This window comes from Megascapheus bottae, chromosome 28, assembly GCF_031878675.1.
Source record: "Megascapheus bottae isolate mThoBot1 chromosome 28, mThoBot2.hap1, whole genome shotgun sequence".
NCBI lineage: Eukaryota > Metazoa > Chordata > Mammalia > Rodentia > Geomyidae > Megascapheus > Megascapheus bottae.
Genome location: NC_143536.1, coordinates 5,027,410 through 5,049,770, shown reverse-complemented (window position 1 = coordinate 5,049,770; position 22,361 = coordinate 5,027,410). Strand labels below are relative to the sequence as shown.

The 22,361-nt window shown below is 61.2% G+C and overlaps 1 protein-coding gene across 1 annotated transcript; it reads right to left on the bottom strand.

The window, feature by feature from the left end:
• Positions 1–247: 247 nt before the first annotated feature.
• Dtx1 (deltex E3 ubiquitin ligase 1) lies at positions 248–19,517 on the bottom strand. Its single transcript, XM_090320134.1, has 9 exons — positions 19,262–19,517; positions 8,834–9,584; positions 4,169–4,230; positions 3,667–3,828; positions 3,474–3,535; positions 2,889–3,047; positions 2,631–2,792; positions 2,459–2,548; positions 248–1,480 (listed from the first exon to the last, which is right to left on the bottom strand). The coding sequence occupies exons 1-9, from the start codon at positions 19,515–19,517 to the stop codon at positions 1,256–1,258; spliced, it is 1,929 nt and encodes a 642-aa protein (XP_090176260.1). The 3' UTR covers positions 248–1,255.
• Between the last annotated feature and the right edge of the window lie 2,844 nt (positions 19,518–22,361).

The following is a 22,361-nucleotide window of genomic DNA, read 5'->3' as shown; positions in this document are numbered from 1 at the left end:
AGCCCGGGCTCCCCTCTCACCCCTACCTCAAGGAGCCACGGTGGATGCACTGTGCCCTGACCCTGTGCGAGGCGAACACCACCACCCCAGAGGGTCTGTCGGGCTCTGCCCCTCTCCTCTCTTGACTTCTGTGGTGTCACAGCTGCCCCCTGGCCAGTTTCTTCCAAGCCATCGGTTCTGAAGGATCCCCCCACCCCCAGCACCGCAGGCACCCAGCCCCCTTCTTGGCAGGTGAAGACTGGGCCAGGAGGAGAAAGACCATTTATTTCTCCGCCCACAGTGGGACTGGTAGGTTTTCAAAAGAGCAATCAGCTGGCGTCCCTTTAAATCTTGGCTGACTTTCACCTGGGCAGCCAATCAACAGAGGCGGAGCTGGTGAGTTGCCTAGGCAACAGGCCTCTGGTTGGCTGGAGGCCTCAGGCCGCCTACTCCCCGTCCCCCAGGAGAGGGGAGGTAACTCTTGGCTGTCAGCTCTCTTGTTCCCAAGTACAGGCCCAGAGGAGGCCTCCTCCTCTTGCCCCTGAAGCCTTTGCAAAGTCCAGGAGCGGTTTGGTGGACAAGATGGCGTGGGATGACAAAAGTGCCTTTATCTGGGATAGATGTGAGGCCTGCAGGTCGGACAGAGGGAGGACAGGGGGGACAAAAGACCGACACAGACACAAGACAAGAACCTCTCTGCTGGCTCCAGTCCACTCGGTGTAAAGCTAATCTGGAGGTTTCGCCACACAGGCCCACAGTGTCCAGTTGCTGGGTGGCAGAGATGATACAGGGGGCAAGGCAGAAGGGGTGACAGGGCCTCTTGGTCCCTTGGGGGTCTACAGGCCTTCAGTGCCCGCCTGAGTCGAAGAGCAGACCAACATGGGCCACCACCACAGGAACGCGGGTGGAATCCACCTGGGGTGTCTCGAGGGGGGGTCTTTTTCTTCTCCCCTGGCGTAGGGGAAAGGTAGAGGCACGTGGGTGTGCGTGCGTGTGTTCAACAGGACACATGTTTGTGAGTGAGGAGTGGATGCTGTCTTTCTGGTAGGGACGTTACTGTGGTTTCCAGCCCCCCGCCTCTCTCTCGCCCTCTCTGGAAGCTTCGGGTCAGAGCCTGCTGGCCTCGTGTGTGGCCGTCACCCCGACTGCCACCAAACAGGTCCCCCGAACAATTCCAGCTTCTTGAAGGCTCCTCCCAGCGCTAGACCTGGGTGGCCGGGGCCCACCTGCTAGAGATGCAGGGGTGAAGCGGGAGGGAAGGTGAGCAGCCTGGGCCTCAGGCCTTGGCTGGAGCCTCAGATACGCCCTGGGCAGTAAGCTCAGCCAGCACATTGTCCAGGTAGCTGGCATCCGGGTAGCCGTGTCCCGTGAGGTTGGACCCGAACTCGGTCTTGTGGTGGATCTCGTTCCACACCACGGTGTCCGACTCGCCCGTGGTGCTGGATGTGCCGATGGTGAAGATGAGCCTTCGCTCCCAGGCTGTGATTAACAGTCTCAGCACCTGCGGGGGGACAGGAGCTGGCGCAGGGCACCGGCGGCCCCTCCCGCACCTCTAGCCGCCACTGCTGCTGCAGACTCCATGTCCCCTAAGCCCTGCCAGCGGGTGGCTCTGGGTTGTATTTGCATTGGACCCCATTTGCTATTTAACAGCCACTCGGTGAATTAAACAACCCCCCCCCCCGCAAAGTTTCTATGAGAACAAAAATCTAGCCAGGTGCCGTGGCTCACGCCTGGAACCCTTGCTACTCAGGAGGGTGAGGTCTAAGGATCAAGGTTCAAAGCCAGCCTGGGCATAAAAGCACCTGAGACTCTGATCTCTACTTAACCTCTAAAAAATGGAAAGTGGAACTTGGCTCAAGGGTAGGAGGGTAGTCTTGTGCTGAAGAACTCAGGGACAGTGCCCGGGCTGAGTTCAAGCCCCATGACCCGCCAAAAACAAAATTAAAAAAAATCCTGATTTCTGGCTTCTCTTGAAAAACACAAAAAGTAGCCGGGCACTGATGGTTCACACTTGTCAGCGACTCAGGAGGCTGAGACCTGAGGATTGTGGGTCAAAACCAGCCTGGGCAGGAAAGTCCCTGAGATTCCTGTCCTCCTCTAAGAAGGCAGCAGAAAGGCAGAAGTAGAGCTGCAGCTCAAGTGATAAGCGCTAGGCTTGGGCACAAAAGCTAGGGGCCTTGAGATCAAGTCCCAGGACACACCTACAAAAAGGAAAGTGAGACAACCCGTAGTGTGGTAGTGGAGGGAGGGCTTGGGTTGGGTGGGTTCAAATCCCACTCTGCCACGTCATAGTGGTGTGACTGCAGGCAAGTGACCTGCCCGCCCGGAAGCTCCATTCCTCTTTCTCTAAAGTGGGGTGAAGACCTGACCTCCGCAGGCTGCTGAGATGCAGGTGTGTGAAGGAGGTGGGCAGGGCTGTTCAGGTGCTGGTTTGGGGGCTCAGCAGGGATGGGGGCCTGGGGGTCCCCGCAGCACTCACCTTCCGGCCCTTCTCGTTGTTGGGCAGATAGCAGTGGCGGGGGAAACCTCTGGCCGTGAATTTCTTCCCTGGGTTGGGGTGTTCAGGACCCTGCAGGAGGCAAGGCAGCTTAGAGCACAGACTGGAGGCGGGGCTGGGGCGGGAGGGGGGCTGTGGGGTCGGCAGGCCTCACCTGGATGCCCGTGGGGATGTCGTAGACGATGCGGATGGTCTGCGTGTCCGCGAAGCCCGGCAGCGAGTGCGGGATGAGGTGGAATTCCATCTTCCCCGGGGGCTGCGTCCCTGTCTTCTCCCCGTAGATGGCCTTGCACGTGGGGCACTGCAGGCTGCCGTCCTGGGGAGGGGAGGTGGGAGGTGAGCCCCCCTCGGATGTGGCCCCCCCACCGGGCCTGGCCCACCTTGTTACCCCCCCCCACGGGGCCTGGCCCACCTTGTTGCCGTTGGAGTACATGGCCACGAGGCAGAGCAGGTGGTATATGTGCCCACAGCGGCCCAGACGGCCCACCAGCTCGGGCCGCACGCCCTTGTGCCGGAGCACGCCCTCGTAGCCCGACGCCGTGACCAGACGCTCCATGCAGATAGTGCAGTCCTGGGGGGAGCGGGGGGGGGGGGGCGCTGAGGACTGGGGAGGCCAGGACACCTCCCGGGTCCAGGCCCCCGAGGTGGGGCTGGACAGACACAGGAGTGCACATGCACTCCCGCCCTGCCCGTGGCACCCATCTGGCAGATGGAGAGAGGAAGGCTTCCATCCGTTGAGTTCAGACCAGTCGGCCGGCCCCTGTCCGGCTGGATTAAAGGCTTAACCACCCCAAAACAGAACCTGCAAAACACTGCATGGAAATGTGTGTGTGTGTGAATGGGGAGCGGGTGGCCGGAAACTGTCAGGCACCAGACGTGGACAGGAGATTCCGTGACACCAGCACGCGTGGAGAGGAAGGGAAGGCTGGAAGCACAGGCTGGGTGGAGGAGTGCAGGCCTGGTTCTCTCCAGGCTCCCTCCTCCCCTCCCTGCTCACCTCGTCGGGTGGGTTTTTCACCTTCTGCATGTACCTTCGGACCACATCCTCCGGGTTCTTACCTGCAGGGACATGGGTGGGTGAGAGGGGGTGGAAAGGTTGGAAGGTACCCAGGGTCCCCCCAGAGGGCCTGGCTGTGGACTGGGCAGGGTGGGGGTGGCAGGGCAGCTCCTGAGCACGCGGTGGGGCGTACTTTTCTTGAGGTGCTTCTTTTTGGTCTTGCGGCACACGCCGGGCACGCCGGGCACGGGCTTCACGTCGCTCTTGCTCACGGGTGGCGGGTGCAGGACGGGTTTGGGAGCGCGGGTCAGGCACACTGGCAGCCCGGCGGCGCACAGCAGGATCCCGGTCATGCCTGGGGCGGGGCGACAGCGCAGGCCACGCCCACCATGCCAGTCAGGGGCGGGGCATCCCACAAGCCCCGCCCACAATGCACTTGCTCTCCCACCGCTGGTGGATGGGAGGGGTCGGGTCCTTGGGGGCCACAGCCTCTGTCCTCCTTCAGCCAGTACCGTGGGAAGAGCTCCCCCCAGACCCCACCCACCTGGCTATACCCCCCAAATGGGTGGGTGGGGTACCTCCGCCCATCCTGATATAGCCAAGAGTGCAGTACGAGGGGCAGGGCTTTGCCAGCCATGAGCTGGAGGGATGCGTTCCTGGCTGGCAGACATGCTTCCCACCCTGGCTGGCCTCACCTGCCAGGGCCGGGTGCACAGGTCCTGTACCATTCAGGTTCTTCACTGGGAGTGCGGGGACCCTGCCGGGACAAGAGGAGGCCACAGCTGGACTTCCAGCTCCCACACTCCACAGCAGGCTCTAGTTTTCCTTTGGTCTCTGGCCTCTTTGCACCTGCCTGCCATGCAGGAAACCCCATCCTTCTGGGGGGGGTCCCAGGACCAGAGGGCACAATGGGCACTGCCTCCCGTTTCTCAAAAGTCTATGAAGAATAAAGGATTAACCTGGAAACACATACCTGTCCCTCACTAAGGGATTCAACATAAATGAGGCTCTGGAAAGTCCTGTACATGGTATATATGGGAAGCAATATTAAAATCTCAGTTTCTAAAGATGACTTCCTCCTCCTTCTCCTCCTCCTCTTTCTTTTTTTTCTGAAACAGTCTCACTATGTCTCCCAGGCTATCGTGGACCTCGTGATCTTCCTGCCTCAATCTTCTAAAGGCTAGGATTGTAGGTGTGTACCATCATGCTAGGCTTCCAAAGACGTCTGGCCCCAGACTGTCCATTGATAAGTGGATGGCACATCTACCACAATCCTATTGTCTTCTCATGGCAGGAATCGCTAATCATCACAGCTCTCCAGGCAGCCTCTGTCAACCAGGAAAACTGGATACCTTTGGTCTACAAATACCCTGTTCTCAGTGAGCTTTTGATCTGGAACTGGACAGGGGACCCCCCCCCCAAGAAGAACCCCTCTGAGATCATTTCTGGAATCCTGTAAAACCCAGAGCTCTGCCTTACGAAAGTCAGTTTGGCACCTTGGATGGAGGTGACAGCCCGTCTGGTGACTGGCCGTCTTCTAGTCACACATTGGTGAGCTGCTCTGGTGGGGAGGCCCCAGCCTCCTGCAATCTGCAGGCTGCCCTCGAGAACCTTGGGTAGCTGAGTTCCCATGAGGCCGAGCGTGGGAGCCAGAAGGGCCTCTTTTTGATGTGGGACACGCAGCTTCCTCTGTTCAGTGAGAACTTTCTCCATCACTTGGGGGGGCTCCACCCCAGCCTCCACCTTTGTCCTGCTGTCCCAGGCCCATTCTGAGGAGTCCTTTGGGGGGGGGGGGAGAGTCCTTCAGCTTAGAACAGAAGCCAGGCCTGGCTTCCTCAGGGCAGCCACACTCTGGGAACCCCCTTCTGGGCTCCAGTACCCACATTCTCCTGTGTGGAAGAGGCCCCTTGAGAAACAGTTGGAGAGGGATGATCAGAATTTAGAGTTCAGATTGCTCCAGAGGCCTTTGTGCTCCACGCTTGCACCCTCTGGGGGCTCCCAGTCCCCCTGCGCTCTCTGACCGAGGCCAGGTGGGTGAGGAGGGCTGCTGGTTCCCACGCTGCTGCTGGCCAGGGGCATCCACGTGGTGCGGACCTGACTTTGCGGTTTGGCCTCCCAGGGAGGGGCAGGAAGCGGTTCAGGTGGGGGCCGGGTGTGTATGGGGCTGGGTTTGACCTCGGGGGTGAGCCAGGGTTACAGGCAGGGTTACCAGCCCCTGGGGCCAGGAAAAATAGGGGGGGGGTCCAGAGGTCAGGGGCCTGCTGGGAACCTGGGGAGGCTGAGAATTTTTGCACTGTTGACTTGTCATTTAAATGTGCTACTTAGGAGGAGGGAGGGGGAGAGTGAATTCTTTTCAATAAACATAAAATCACTGTGCTCGCTCTCAGGCTGGCATGAACATTCTCGTGTTCCTTTGGTACCCGTGAGGTTGGCAGTGTTGTGCCAGGCTGATTAGCAGGCCAGAACTTCAGCAGGTGCCTTGAGAACCTCATGCTGGATAAGGGCCTGTAAAGTGGACCCCATTCCACAGGGTGCAAAACCCAAGGATCAGAGAGGTAATGGGTTCAACAAGGTCACACGGCACAAGAGGGAACACCAAAGCTGGGCCCAAACTTGATGGCATTCCACCCTCTCTCCTGGGCTTCCACCTGGGGTGGGGGCGTGGCCTGGCTAATGGGCATAGTCAGGATGAAATGCATGGCATCGATCACATGTCTGAGCCTTCGGGAGCCTCAGCTTCCCTGTGTGAGGCATGCCACCTGGGGTGGGAGTGAGAGAGGCCCTGTATGCAAGTGCTTCTCCTTAACAAACAGAAGTGGGCCTGCGCTGGCTCCTCTCCCTGACTCGGGTGGAAAGTCTGAGTGAGGCTCCCCTGCCTGCCCAGAGGCCCAGCTGTGTTCCACAGGGCTGGATGCTGACCTCTGGGGAGGCTGGGCGGATCTCCCCACCTTGTGGGTCCCTCAGGCCCACGCTGCCAGCTGGCTCTCTGCTTCCCGACAGGGGCCAGTGGAAAAAAAAACCCTGGTCAAGTGAATGCCCTGCCTTGCCTGGCTGTGCGCCTTCCTCCTGTGTCCCGTCCAGGGTGAGGGGAGAGGGAGAGTCGGCTGAATTTGTAGATGAGGAAACTGAGGCCAGGGAATCAAAGGCACTTGCCCAAGGTAGCCTGACAGGGAGACTGGAGCAAAAAGAGAGGGAAGAACTAGAGGAAAAGATGGGAGAGATGCAGTAAGGTGTGTGCGTGTTGGGGGGGGGGAGACAGACAGAGAGAGGGACAGACCAGGAAGACTTAAGACCCCCCCCCCTTGGAGGTAGGTGTGGAGGGAGAGCCTCAGAGGCCTGGTTTGGGCTGACTTGGGGGTTCCTGCACTAGAGTCTAGGTCCAGGACCCCAGGGAGACTGGATTTGAGAATGTGGAGTTAAAATCAGGTCACCAGGGTGACCCCATCCGGCAGGACAACATCCGTCCGGAGGAAGGATCAGAGCACAGGCGCACAGGCAGTGAGGTGAGGCAAGGACACGCCACCACCCCACGCTGGCAGCATCTGCCAGCCCAGAGGCCTGGGGGAGCTACCAGGCTCCCCTCTCCCTCCTGGACCTGGAGCCCTGAGGCGGGGTCTCTGTGGCCTGTGAAGCTGGCCACTATGGAATAGGGGCCCTCGGAAGGGGGACAGACAGACACAGGGTCAGAGCTAGGAGGAGAGGCCTGGCCAGCAGGCTGGGGGTGGGGAGGCCCGGCTGTCTGGCTCACAGGGACAACTCCCCCCTCCCCCCAATCCCAGGCTGCCCTGGGCTTTAGTTGCCTTGGCAACGGGAAGCGTCAGCCTGGAGGATGGGGTTGGCCACCCCGCTCTTCTTCTCCTACCCTCCTTGGGGCCAATTCCCCCCACCCCATGGAGCCAGGGGTATTTTTAGCTGGGGCTCCTTGGATCTGGGGGTTCAGGGGCTTGCTTCAGGCTTGTCTGGCTGGGGAGGGTGGAATGAGGGGCTCGGTGGCAGGGTTTCCAGGTCTGCAGAGAATGGAGGGACCATGTCAGGCCCCCACCCCACCACCTCCAGCTTTCCTGCTGGGCCCTGGAAGGGCTAGAAATAGCAAGGGGGTAGAGCAAGGGAAATGAGGGACATACGATAGTGAGCAGAGGACTTTCAATGATGAAGACACCCCCCTTCTTCCTACAGCTCAGGCACAAGCCATCTCAGCCCCCATTGTTTCTACGTGTGAGCCTCTATCCTGCGTGGTGTCTAGAACCTTCTGAGCTCATTCAGGCCTCTTGCTTAGCGCCCTGCCTGAGGTCAACATGCACACTCCCGGCCCTCTCACAGCTCAGGGTTGATTCCATGTCCCCCTGAGCCCCTTGGCAGTCCCCCTGACTGTCCCCTCCACCCAGAACAGCCTTTCTCTGCACCCCAACCTGCTCTCCCCCAGCTCCCCCAGCACCACCCCCCAGCCTGCCCCTCCTTGCTGCGGTGGACTCATGCTTTACAACTCTCTTCTTGTCTGTCAGTCTGTCTGTGGGTCTGATGGCACACAGCCACGGCACATGCCTGGAGACTGAACACTGTGCAGGAAAGCCGAGGAGTTCCCGGCCTGCCCTGGAAGCCTGCCCTCAAACCCTCTCAGCAGAAGAAGCTGAGTATCCAGGCGTGTGCCTGGCACATGGCACCATGGCTCCATATGGCCCGGGGACCTTCCTCAGGGAGATCCTGAGGGCACAGCCTCGCAGAGAAGAACCCCCACAGAGCTTTTGTTAGAAGTAGGACGCCAGCAGGCACCTCTGCCTGTGTGACCTCCTCTCCTCTCCCCTCCATTCCAAGGTACCCCAAGCCTCCCACCTGGAACCCAGTTTGGGAACCATAGTAATAAGGGACCACTGACCAATGAGATGCTGGACAAGCCCCCCGAGTCCAGGCACCCCAGCTCTGGGATCCTGCAGGATGGGTGCTGCCAGAGGGCTCCCCACATCTAGCCTCAAGGGCGCTATGGGTCACAGAATGCAGGGATAGTTGAGCAAACAACCCCGCTGGCGGTGCCCGCAGGACCCTGTCACCTGTGAGTTTGCTCTCCCGGGCTGTTTCCTTGTCTGTGCATCGGGGGTGGGAATGGGTTTTTGTTGTTTTGATTTCTCTCTCTCTCTCTCTGTGTGTGTGTGTGTGTGGAACAGGTCCTGGAACTCCGGGCCCGGGTACGGTCACTGGGCCTTTGCACTCCCGGCTGGCGCTCTACCACTTGAGCCACAGCCTCCCTTCTGGAAGATTCTGGCCTCTTCCTATCGGATCTGCCTTGGCACTGCCCGCCTCAGCTCGCAGCCGTGGCGAGGGCTCTGGGCCTGGCACGCACCCCGGGCCCGTGGGCCTCGTCTTACCCAGGCGGGATGGAGGCGCGGGAGCTGGCGCCGGTGGCGCGCTGGGGCCCGGGCCGGTTGAGGTTGTTCTGTCCGGGGGCAGGCGCGGCGTCGGGGACACTGGGGGTCCGCGCGAGGCCGGCGCTGGCACTGGCGGGGACCTCGGCGGTGGTGGTGGTGGTGGTGGTGGCGGCGGGCGCGGCCCAGAGCGCGGCGCCCGCGAAGGTGGCGCTGGGGCGCAGGGCGCGCGCGGCGGCGGCGGCGGCCGAGTCCGGGACACGCGCGCCGGCGTCGGGAGCGCGCGGCGTGCCGTCGGGGGCGCGCGCGTTGGCGGCGTCGGGCGGCGGCGGGGGCGCGCGGCGGCGCTGCGAGGCCAGCACGGCGTTGGAGGCGGCGCGCGTGCAGTCCACCAGCAGGCACTGCGCGCACGAGCAGGGCCGGCCCGGGCCCGCGCCCACCGGCCAGGACTGCGAGCGCGGCACGGCGCCCACCGTCAGCGGGTAGGCCAGGTCCAGCCGGCGGCGCAGGCGGCGGCGGCGGCGCGTCTGCCGGTTCATCTGCGACATGCTGCCGAAGATGATGAGGTAGCAGAAGCCCAGCGAGGACAGGTCGAGCCACGGGTGCCGCTTCTCGTACGCGTTCTGGATGGTGATGCACACGTCCATGTCGTAGGCCGTCCACGCGCCGCCGTCCGCCTCCCACTCCCACACGATGCCCTTGCCCGGCGCCGACGACGGCTCGAAGAAGTTGCGGCGCACGGGGCGCATGGTGCCTGCGGGAGCGGGGGGACCGATCAGGACACCCAGGCCAGCGGCCAGACCCCGGCCCAGCTCACCTGTGCTCCTGGAGGGCCGGAGATGGCAGCTGGGCCTCGGGCAGGGGCTCACCCGGGGGGCGGGGGGCTGCGGGCCGGCTCAGCACTGCCTCGTTCGCCCCCGGGACAGGTCACTCCCTCGCGCACCGGCCATGCACGGGTCGTGCGTGTGCTCGCTCCCCCCGGAGCCTCGCGTTCGCTCCACCTTCACCAGTCGGTCACGAACTGCGCACCGCGCCTTCCTGCACTCTTTGCCCTCGGTCCGTTCATCCCCTCGCATCCACTCGCTCACGCGTGTCCTCATCCATGAGGCCCCTCCATCCTTCCTTCCCTTCCCTCATTCGAGGTACTTCCTGTCCTCCCCCTTGTCCTGCTTCTGGCACCTCCCCTGGTAGGTTTCCCAGCCGCCAGGGCGGCCATTCTGGTTTACTTTTCAGCTATAAAGCCAGTGCCTGAAGGCGGTATTGGATGAATAAAGTTCATTCGTTCATATACCAGTAGATTTGGGGGTTGAGCTCTTCTTTCTGAGACCGGGTTCCGTAGGTCTGTGTACATTAGCCCACCCTGGCCTCAAACCTGAGACCTTCCTGCCTCTGCCTCCTGAGGGCCACAATTACCGGTGTGCCCCACCATGCCCAGCTATGGTGTAGGCCTTTATCCCTTCAAACCTGTCCCGCCCTGCTTGCTCATATCATCCTGGGGTTGGGTGGAAAAGTTCCTTCACTGATTCATTTGGCTTACCTGCCAGAAAGCTGCCCACAGGGCGTTTTAGCTACCCACTGGGCAGGGGCCCTGCCTAGATCACAGTGGCCTCATGTTGAAAACAGAGGTGAGGCTAATCCTGGATGCCCTGCATTGTGTCACAGGAATGACGGCCAATCAGGGGATGGCTAATGGCTCTGGGGTGGGACCTCTGCCATACTCCAGCCAATCAGAGGAAGACTAACCTGGCCCTGGGGTGTGGCCTAGAGGTACAGTCTCATTTATCATTTTTATTGAGTGCCTGGGTATTGATTTCTCCATATGGGGCCTCAACCAGTGCAGGCCTCGGAGGGATAATGAGGGAGGAAGGCCGAGATCCTGCACCCACCGTGCCTGTGTGCTGACCTCCCTGCTCTGGGCCTCAGTTTCCCCAAGGAAGTGCAGAAGGAAGCACTGAGCTAGTGGGCCAGGCACCCACCGGGGCAAGAGGCGAGGGGAACCGTCTTATTTTCCCTCCTGGGTCCTGAGCTGGGTGGGGAGAACCAGGATGGTGATCTTGAGAAAAGCTACCACAGCCTCAGTTCTGTATGGAAAATGTGGTGAGAATTCTCACCACAGAGCTCTCTCTGCACAGTGCTCGGAGGACGGGCAATGCTAACTGCAACAGCTTTGACCCCATGTCACCCACAGTTCTCGTGCCCAGCCCCAACAGTGAACTTCTACTCATCCTGCCCACTGCCTCCAGCAAGGGCTTTCTAAAGCTACTGGTCTTGGTATCATACATAAGTGTTAATTTAAATGCTAGTGGTACTGGGGTTTGAACTCAGGGCCCCGTGCTGGCCAGGCAGGCACCCTACCACTTGGGCCACATCCTCTGCCCTTTATGTTCTTATTTATTTTCAAATTGGGTTTCCCTTTGTGTAGGGCTGGGCATTAAGTCTAAAGCCCCCTGTGTGGCTGGGATGGCACGAAAGCAACATCATGTCCAGAGTTTCATTGGTGGAGACGGGAGTCTCTCGTGACCTTTTTGCCCTGGTTGGCCTCTGACTTCAGTCCTCCCCATCTCAGCCTTCTACTTGCACGTGCAGGTGTATGTAGACACGGGAATTAAATGATTTGCTATTGCTCCTAAGGGCCTCACTGAGTGGGGCTTCTGGGCGATCCTGTGGCTTTCCCACAGCAGGAGGCCCGAAGCCCATCTAGGGCTGTGGCCTACTTATCTGGCTGCGGTAGGAGAGGGGAGTGCTTGGTCCTGGAGGTGGGGGTGGGGTGGGGATGGGGCAGCCAGGACAAGGCTCCAGAGGTCAGCTGTGCTGCCCAGGACTCCGGGAGCTGTCCAGGGCCGGCCAGCCCTGCGTCCGTCTCTAGGGCTCTATTTACCAGGCATCGATTTCCCTGTCTGTTTACCAGGTACTTATTAAAGGCTGCGTCTCTGGAGTCCTTTTGAAACTGTGCTGGAACCTGGAGAGCTAGAGTAATCAGGGCAGCTGCTGCCCTCCCTGCCGGGCCCCCCACGCCCTCCTCCTGCCTATCGTCCATCTTTATGTTCCAGGCTGGCTGGGGACCAGGCCTGGGTGGGAGGACGGCTGGTTCCATGTGCCCTGCCTAGACCAGGGCCCCGGGTTGAGGCACTGGCTGCTTCCCCCTCCTCCACAGACAGAGGCTGGGGCCTAGATTTGCTGATGAAACAAGAGACCATGGGCCTGGAGAGGCGGCCCCACTCAGGGTTCTGCTCGGGGCCCTGGGCCCGCCACACCCTCTGAGCCTGGCATTGGACGGGCCTCAGGTCTCCATGGTAGTCGGAGGACTCTGGAGAAGCCTCCGTTTCCGGCCTGCTCTTTGTGTGTTGGCTTTTTGTTTTCACCCCTCCTGGCAGCCCAACAAAAATGTTTACTTGAAAAACTTCAATCTCTGTCCAGCGGAGCTGAGGGCAAAGGGGCTTCTGTCCAGGAGGGCTGGGCTGGGGACGGAGGAGGCATGGGGGATACAGACACCAAGACAGAAGCAGGAGCCAGTGGAGGGCGGCCACAGGGGCTGGAGAGACAGAAACCCAAAGCTGAAACTTGGAGATGGGGCTGTTACAGGGAGGCAGGGAGGAACAAAGACTGAGGCCACCAGTCAGGAGGGAGGCTGGGGGCAGACACAGCAAAGGCAGTAACCAAGCCACCTCCCTGAGCACCCACTGCCACTCTTGTGCTCAACCGAGCATGGCTGTCCCTTCCCACCACTGCCTGGGTTGTGCCCACTTCAAGGACGGGGAAGCAGAGACCAGGGCAGCAGAAGGAATCTTAGATGGCCAAGAACAGAGGGCTAAAGCTCCATCATAGATATAGGGAGGGCCAGGTCAGCTTGGAGGACTTTGGCTTAGCCTTGGATTCCTCCAGCCATGGGACGCTCACTACCCCAGTTTGCCTCCAGGCTGGCCGTGTGAGCTTCTGCTTTGAAAGCTGAGCACTGGCTGGACTCCCCCGCCCCCCCTACACACACAGAGGTCAGGGTCCTGAGCCACCTGTTTGCCCCTTACAGTGCTAGGCCAGCCTGGAATCCCAGTAGGGGTTCCTGTTTTGGGGGGGTGGCTTCCCAGAGGGAAATGACCTCAGCTTGGGGCTCCCAGGCCTGGACAGAAGGAAGGCTACTGGGGGAGGCTGTCATGGGACATCCTGTGTGCCTGGGGCTGGGCAGTGGGTCAAGCATCACAAGTGACTTTCCTGCTGGGACTGGCCTGGAATGACAATCCTCATGTCTCAGCCTCCTGCGTAGCTGGGATGACAAGAAAGAGCCACCAAACCCCAGCTGGTTCCCTCACTTTCACAGACTGGGAGACAGGGGCCCAGGCCAACTGCCAGCTTTGCTTTCACACACCCATGTTTCTAAGAAGGAAACTGAGGCACAGAGAGGGGCATGGCTGATTCTCTGCAGGACTGGCTGGGGCCCTCTGTAGCAATGCCAATACACCCCCGACCCCTGCGCTAACTTGGGTTGGCAGAAACTGAGGCCCTCTGAGAAGGCACGATTGCTGGCTGCACTGTGACCCTGGCCAGGCCAGGGCGGGAATGGCCACCTGTGGATCCAGGCAGGCTGCTGGCCGTGACGGAGCTCAATCAATATGGCACAGCTTGGGTTTCCTCAGCACTCCTTGGGGACTCTTTAGGTTAAACCCCAGCCCATTAGTGGTTTTAGCTCTGTTGGAGTTGCCCAAGCTCCCCGGGGGGCTACTGGCTGCCAAGCCGGCGGTGCGGGGGGGGGGGGGTACAGGGACAGAGGTGGTCTTCTATTCTGCCTGGGGAAGGCTGAGGGGCTATGGCACTGAGGTGTGGGATTCCACGGCCTGATGACTCTCTACCCTCAGATTCTTAACGTGCTCTGAGTCAGATGGCCTGGCACAAAGTCGCACAGCTTTATGAAGCCAGGCTTGAATCCAAAATTTCCACCCTCTGCCCGCTGTGGCGCGTTTTCATGGACAGCCCCAGGGCCCTTGCACAATCTCAGCTGTGAGCCTGCACATCTCAGCTCTACAGACATCAATGGCGGGCCATTGCCCTGAGCTCCCAACCTCAGCTTTGAAGACCCACTGCCTGGACATAGCCTGGAAGTCTAACCACACCCAGGACCCCAACACCCCAAGTGGCATTGTGCCTCTGAGCCCCACTGTCTGTAGTGTCTTTCCAGCTGGGAATGTGTCTCAAGTGCTCAGAACATGGCTTAAATGGTAGAGTGCCTTCCTAGCAAGTGCAAGGCCTTGAGTTCAAACCCTGGTACTGCCCCAAACAACCCCAATGGAGCAGCAGTGACCACATTTAAAAATAGGGGCAAACCTGGGCAAATGGAGATGTCTCTCGTCTGTCTTACAGTGGCCGCAGGACTGGCATCTGGGTGATAGGGAGTGGGTCCCCACCAGTGATGGTGCAGCCACTGTGATCCGTTGTGGGAAAACCCTGCCCCACTCCCACTTGCGGTCCTCGCAAAGGGTGGCCTGCACCTGAGCCTGCAGCCTCTGTGAACATGGGGAAACGGAGTCCCAGAGAGACAGACAGATGTGTAACCAAGGTTGACTAGCTGATGAGACACTGACTTGAACTTGGGTCCTGTCACTGCCCCAGAGCGTGCGGTCTCACACCTTGGCACAACAAACCTTCCACTGCCCAGAGCTGAGGAAGGCGGAGGGGCGAGGAGAAGACGCTGGGCTCTGCCTTTGTTCTGCATGTCAGGTGCTGGGCTTGGGGCCATGGGAGGAGCCCAGAGAAGCTGAGCCTGGCGGCTCCGGGACTCCTAGGTCAGGAACTTTAGTGAGTCTGGGGCTCCCCCAGGACAGAACTGGTTGGGGGAAGTTTGGGCACTGGCTGCACTGCTAAGGTTCTCCTGAAGCTCCTGCAGAATGAATAAATGTGCACCTCAAACCCCTTGAGAGAGACCCTGTTGAGGGCACTGGCCAGGTGGAGTCAATGGGGACGGGGGGACAGCCTGGGGACCTGGAGGCTCACGGCCGAGGTGGGGGAAATCCCCGTATTCTAGGGAGGGGCTGGGGGCCCCTCCACTTCTTCCTGAGTGGCTTCTGTATTGGGAGTCATCTTTAAGAGCTCCCTCCCCTCTCCCCTCAGAGCCATCCCAGCTTCTGGCACCTTCCTCCTCCTTAGGCCGGAAGGATGGCACAGCTCCCTGTGGGGAGGCCGAGCAGGAGGAGATACATTAAGGGGAGACCCAGGGCCTGCACCCCACAGGCAGGGCACCCTGGGCGCTGTCCATGGTACGCAAAGCCAATAGATCTGGCCTGCACCCCAGCGTCCCCCTGGTCGCAGCCTGGGCAGGTGCCCACCCTGTGAGCAGGGGTGACAGCGGTGGGGACCAGCTGGCTCCTGCCCCCCCCACTCCTCCTGCCAGCCCTCCCCCTGCACTGGCTTCCCGGGCCCTTCATTAATGAGGCTGGTCCTGCGGTGTGGCTCTGCGTCCCCCAGGACCAGGCCGCTAAAGGACAGCAGCTGGCAGCCCAGCCTGCCAGGTCTGTGGGTCCCTGGAGGCCCCTGGGTCCCTCGATCCCCAGGGTCTGAGCTCTCCCTCAGGGCTGGCTGCTGCTCTTTCCAGGGGTTTCTTACCCTGGAACTGCTGCAGGTCTCCTCCTACAGGAAGGCCTCCTGCCAGCCTCTGACCCACCCGCTGAGGAATCTGGATCTTTTCTCTACAAGAGCCCAAGTGGTCTCCGCCTACCCTCGCCCCCACCCACCCCGCAAAGATTGCTCTCATGTTTTTCCCGTGCTATCTCACGTAGTCACTATGGCTCCAGTGGGAAGGGTATTTTGTCTTTACTGAGGCCCAGAGAGGTTAAGTGGCTTGCACAGGGTCACACAGACAGCGAAGGGCTAGGCCGTGTTGCTGGCTTTGTGTGGGGGGGTCAGGCCCCATACTAGACAGACACCAATGGCTGCCAAATAGAAATGGGTCTGAACAGCCAGAGGCCAACAGCGTAAACCCGCAGCCCAGGGTGGCGCCTCACACCTGCAGTCCTGCGACCTGGGAGAGATCGGGAGGTGTTTGATTCCAAGCCAATCCACACAGAAGAGTCTTAGAGACTCCATCTGCAAAATAACCAGCCAAAAGCCAGTCTAGAGGCATGGCTTGAGTGGTAGGACACCAGCCAAGTAAGTCTGAGACCCTGAACTCAAACCTTAGCACTACCACTTCTCCCTCCAAAGAAAAATAGGTCCAGAGGAGGAGAGAGAAATACAGGCTGTGACAGGGACCCACAGTTGGTCTCCAAGGTGCCCCTTCTTGACCTTGAAATCAGGTCTCTCAGGGGCCCTGTAACCAGGGATCCAGGCCTTAGGGACCCACAGGGTGTCTCCAGAGGTCCCGGCCTTGGATTCCATCTGACAACAGCCCCAGCAGAAATCTCCAGAGAGAAGCAGGAGGAGCATCTCGGCTCTGGCAGGAATATCACCTTGTGTTCTATCCTGGAGCTCTGTTTTCGGAAGCCTGGTTTCAGTTGAGGACCGCCAGGCTGAGTGACCTTGGATGAGTCACTCACCCTCTCTGGGCCTCCATCTTGCCACCTGTGTCTAAATTCTGCAAGTACTTTCCTTGAGGCCGTCTGTGTATCTGCTCTGCTGGCCCTTCCCCCACCTTGGTCACGGTCCTGTCCTTGGGCACGCCCTCCCCTAAGGGTGGGGACCAGGGTGGGGTCAACTGCAACTTGCACTGGAACCCCTCGCCCCTCTCCCCCGTCCCCCACGAACACGGCACAGCTCAGGAACCGAGCACGGGTTTGGCAGTTACAGTAATCCAGAAAAAGAAGCCGGGAAAACGGGAGATCTTAGCCTCAGGTCCCTGCCCTGCCCCTGTGAGGTCACAGCATCGTCCCCATCCCTCGTGGGTCTCATGTGACATGATGGGATGCTGAGGGACCCACCTGCCCCATCAGATAAGCCAGCCAGTTCCCGGATCACAGCACCCACAAAACCAGGCCATGCAGCTGCCTCCCCCCCCCCAAGCTAAGGAAAGCTTAGCTAATTTTATCATTAGCAAATTGAGACCAAAGCCTTGTTCATTTCAGCACATATTCAACAGGTCTGGGTGTCACAGTTGCATGTAGAACAGATTTCCAAGGTGGTGGACCTCTCCCTCTCCCTCTCCCTCTTTCTCTCTCTCTCTCTCTCTCTCTCTCTCTCTCTCTCTCTCTCTCTCTCTCTCTCTCTCTCCTTCTCTTTCCCTCCCTGTCTCTCCTCTCTCTCAGCAGCGAGGATTTGAACTCAGAACTCTGTGCTTGCTGGGCAGGTGCTCTATTATTTGATACCCCTCCCCCAAGCTCTGCCCGAGTAGCTGAGATTATAAGTGTGATCCACTGTGCCTGGGCTGGGCTTGGCACCTGTCTCTGGCCCCCACAATGGGCACCGATGCCAGGTCAACAGCTGGGGGTGAGCTGATGCCTGAGGGATTGGATAGACTCCATCCTCCCTAGCAACCCAGCATCCTGGCAGCCAGGCCATGCACTGGCCCATTTCACAGGTGTGGAAACTGAGACTCAGAGCTGCCAGGAATCTGGTTTCTCTGTCTGCTCCCCGCTGGCCCCAGTAGGAAGGAGACCTCGTCCTCCCCTCCTTACTGGGCCACTTGGGTATCCTCCAGCTCCTCTCCCCCAGCACCCCAGGTCCCTGCCAGCCCCACAGTTCTCCAGCCTCCCCCCCCCCCACCACTGGCGAGTCCTGGCAGATTCCCATGAGTTTGCGGACAAATATAAGTTCTTCCCTTTTTCTGACCAACAGGCCTGGTGTGGGGCGTGGCTCAGAGCTGGGGAAGGGTGGAAGTGATGAAGCTGAACTTCTGGGGGACCCAGTAGGGGGTGCTATGGAGAGGGACAGGAATCAAAGTTACCAAAACACCGTGGCCTCCGGCAGAGCTGGCTCTGCTTCTCCGAGTCCTGCCTGAAGTGAAGGCTGCAGAATCTCCACCAGCACCAGCTCTGGCCAAAGAGCCCCACATCAACCAGCCAGGCCCTGCCTACCATTCAACACCAAAGGCAAGACAAGGCAAGGGCGGCCGCCGCTTCTCGTTCCCTGCTAGGGCATCCGCCACCCTCTGAGACAACACACACAAGATCGCACAACACGACCTCCCTCCTCCCAGGATCAAGCTGAGTCCTCCCCATGGCTGTCCAGGTTTGTACGCTGGCTCCTTGCTCTAATTTCATTTCACTCCACCTTCCCTGTTCACTGCACACCAAACACAATGCATGGAACAGAATCCGTTCCTTCCTACCCCAGGACCTTTACACTAGCTGTTTCCTTCTGCCTGAAACACTGGCCTCTCAAACACCACTCTTTCATCCCAGCCTTCCCTGAATTGCTGTAGTTTGTCCTATGCTTGCAGACTTGCAATGGACGATCCCAGGATTACAGGTTCACTTTCTGGCCCTCCTACAGACTCCCTGGTTTAGCACAGAGTCTGACACACAGAAGGTCAACGAATGGAATGGATGAAATAAGCAAATGATCACCACGACTCTACCTCAGCCAAGGCCTGGGGTTGTGGAGCCACTTGTTAGGCCGCTGTATTTCTAGACTGGGAGCACAGGGCTCTGCTCTAGGCCTCTCGGCCTGTAGGAATGGCAGAGAGGGGCCTGGCTGGAGGGGGTGGCATCCTGGGTCCCCAAGCTGTCATCAGGGGCCACAGCAGAATGGCCAGCTCGGGCCACAGTGCAACCTGACTGGACTGGGGCAGCTGGGACCTTGACATGGGCAAGAGACTTCCGGTAGGGGGACAGGCCCCGGGAGAGGGACCAGGCGCTCCCATCGCCAGCCACCTGTCACCTCATCACCACCAGGTCCTCCTGACGTCACCTCTCAGCCCACCTTGCACAGCCACCACGTCGGCCACCAACCAACAGGTTCCCAAGGCACATGGCTCCCGACAGCCCACCTGCGCCTCCATCCACTTCCATTCCTCAACCAGCGCCTCCTGCGTTGACTCCCCTGAGCCCCTAGGGCAGCTGGAGGCCCAGTTCTGCATTTCACTCTCCCCCGGGGTCTGGGGACTCCAGTTGTGAGGCGGCCACACTGATCTACCGCTGCAAATGCAGCATCCACTCCCACTGGCATCTTGAGAGGGGGTACAGATCCAGAGGCCGGGCAGGCAGAGGGGGGCTCCCGCCTGCCGCCCCAGAGACCCGGGAGGCTGAGGTCTGAGGTTCTCCACTCAAAGCCCAAGGGAAGGGAAGTGTGAGCGTCTCATCTCCAAGTCACGAGCAAACACCTGCAAGTGGCGCCGCCGTGGCTCAAGTGGTGGAGAGCCAGGCGCGCAGACCCTGCCTCCGGTGTAGGCCGAGCGTGCGCACGCGCGCCCTGGGGCTCTGGGCCGGGGTCTCTGCCTCTCCACCCTGCTGGTCCCCCCAGGTGAGCGGGGCGAGGCCGGGCCCGGGCGGGGAGGCGGGGGTGGGGGCGGCTCACCCGTGTCCTGCCGGAACTGGTGCATGGACTGCAGGTCGATGATGTAGGGCACGAGCTGGGCGTCCACCTGGCCCAGCACCACGGAGCCGCGCGCGTCCTCCTTGAGCACGCTCTCGATGTGGTGGCTCACGGTGGCCGTGTAGGGCCGCCAGCGGCCGTGCTCGTTCAGCCACTCCCACACGACCACCCGGGCCACGTTCTGCGGGGGGAAGCCCAGCCCCGCGCCGGGCACCGCGCCCGGCCCGGCCCGCGCCATGGCGCCCTCCGCCGCGCGCCGGGGGCCCAGCGCGCCGGGGGGCCGGGGCGGGCGGCGCGGGGCGCGGGCCGAGGCCTCGGGGCCGGCCGCGGGCGGGGGGCCTGGGTCAGCGCCCCGGCGCACGACCCCCGCCCCGAAAGCCCCGGCTCCGTCCCGGGGCGCGCGGCGCGGCCTCCCCGCGGCGCCCCAGATCCCGCGTCCCGGGGCGCCGGGCGGGCGGGGGCGGCCCTGCCCCTCTCGTCCCCGGTCCACGACGGGCTGGGCGGCCTGGAGAGGGGCGGGGGCCGGGGGCGCGGCCCGCGCGTCCTGCGGGGAGAAGGGGCCTTCAGGGGGGCGCGCGGCCGCGGAGGGCGGGGGTCGGGCCGGCCTGGCCGGGGCGCGGGGCCGGGGCCGCGCCTGCTCGGGGGGCGCCTCGGCGGGGGCGACGCCGGGCTCCGACCGCCCCCACCCCCCTGGGCTCCCGGGGGCGGCGCGGACCCCGCTCACCGCCGGCCTCGGGCGCGGCCCTTCCTGGCTCCGTCTCCGCCCCGCAGCTCCGGATCCCCGGGAGGTCGGGGTCCCGGGAAACGGGGTTTGGGGGGCCCTGTCTCCCAGGCCCTGGCGACGCGACGCGGCGCCCGGCAGACCGACCGACGGACGCGGGAGCCGCGGGCGGCGACGCGGCGCCGGGATCCCGGCAGGGGCGGGGCGGGGGCGGAGGAAGGGGCGGAGACGGCGCCGGGCGCCCCGAGCCCCCGCGGGCCCGCCGGCCCCCCGCGACGCCCGCCACCCCAGGCGGGGCCCGGCCCGGACCCCACCCACCTCGGCGTCGCCCCGGCTCTGTGCAGAGCTTGGCACACAAAAGGAGCTCACTCAATGCCAGCTGTGAGGCGACCAGAGGGGGGCGCGGAGGACGTGGGGGGGGGAGGGAGGACGGGGGGAGGACGGGAGGGGGGAGGCCGGGGGGGCGCGCGGAGGACGGGGGCCCCTCCACTCCTGTGGGTGGGGAGGGGGCGACAGTGAAACCACAGGATAGTGAAGGGGGAGAGAGACAAAGGGGAGAGAGAGCGCGCAAGGGGCCAGTGTCCTGGCCACGCAGTCACCCAGGTAGCCATGCCGGGTCCTCGACCCCGCCCCGCCCCTCCAGGTGATGGGCTTGGCCGGGCATCTGACCCTCAGCCGAGGAGGGGCAGGGCCACAGCTGCCTGTAAACAACAGGTGTTCTCAGTAGCTGCAGGGCGAGCGGGTGGATGGGGCAGGTGGAGCGCCCTGGCCCCTTCCTGCAGCCAGCTGTGCGCTGCGGAGCACACAGGCTGCCCCCTGCGCCCGCGGCCTGCGGGGCTTAGAATGGAGAGCCGAGGGGTGCACTGGCCAGCCGGGTGACACCCAGGGACTCACACAGGAGCCCCGAGCCCTGTGGGATTGAGAAGATGCCATCCCCCTTACCAACCATGGGAAATGCAAACAACCCCGGTCTCAGGCTGTGACAGCCTGAGCAGGGTCCCCTCCACCAGGGAGCCTTCGGTAAATCCATCCCACATCATCTAACTGACCCACAAGGCGCCAGCCACACCAACCGGCCTGGTTGGGCACTGGCTGCAGACACCGAGTCCAAGGAGTGGCCAGAGGTGGCTCAAAAAATGGCCCCGGGGAATTTTGTGACCGGGCCCCCCCACTAGTGAGGGGTATGAAGGGGAGGAGGGCCACTAGAGGTGGCCGTGTGGCCAGGGGAGCAGGGCAAGACGCCTGGCCATTGCAGAGCGACCCTGGGTGACAGTCACCTCCCTGTCAAACTCCCTGGGGAGTGTTAACACTGTGCCAGGCACGCACTGTGCCCTCAGACACAGATGTAGTAGGCCTGGACTGGATTTTGTTTTCTTCTTCTGTTTTGTTCTTCCCTCCATTTGAGGAATTGAAACTGAGACGGGGCTGAGTGGGTGGCTGGCGCTCCGCTCTCAGGACCCTGCCTGGGGGCCAAGCACTGGTTCATTTCCTTTGAACGCATTTATGGAAGCTGGCTGTGGTGTGGTTGCACACATCTGTAATCTTAGCACTCGGAGGGGGAGGAAGGAGAATCCTGGGCAGCTGTGTTGGGCATTATCCCCACGTGACAGCTGGGGGAACCAAGGCCAGGGAGGGTGTGACTTATGCATGGCACACCCCAGGCCTGGCTGGCCTGGACGCATGGTACCTGGCTGCTGAAATGTCCCGTCTCTTTCCGTTATGTCCCAGCACCTTCCTGGGCCACTTGGCCCTTCATCGACCTGCAGACACCCTAGAGATGCTGGATCTCCTGGCTCACCTTTTGGGGTCACAGGGGAAGGAATCCAGAGAAAGAAGGGGCTGAGGGCTGGAGGAGGCAGGGGGTGGGGATGGCAAGGAGGAGAGAGGACCCCAGGTCTTTCTCCCCCTCTAGAAATCACAGCTTGGCTTGGGATAGGAAAGGAAATGGGTGTGGGTACAGCGCGCCCCCTCATGGCCAGTTCTGGTACTGCATGCAGGCGTGTTTCGCCGGTCATTTATCATTTTTCAAATATATTTTCTCCTTACAGTAAAAAAAAAAAATGCATCATAAAGAGTCACAAATTGATTGGCTATGAGCTTGCGGTTTCACAGTGTTGAGTATATCCCATGCCACCCTCTGCCTCGGCTCTGGCCATGTACTGACACACAGCCATCTGCTATCCTCTGAGAAGCTAAGTTTTGTAGACAGGACACAGGACAGATCCCCCAGCATGGAGGGGGGCGGAGGGAGAGCAGGGGGGCTGCAATCTGAAGCTAAGACCCAGAGAAAGGCCAAAAGATGAAACTATCACAAAATAACTTGAGCTGTGGTTCAAGTGGTAGAGCACCACAAAAAGCCAA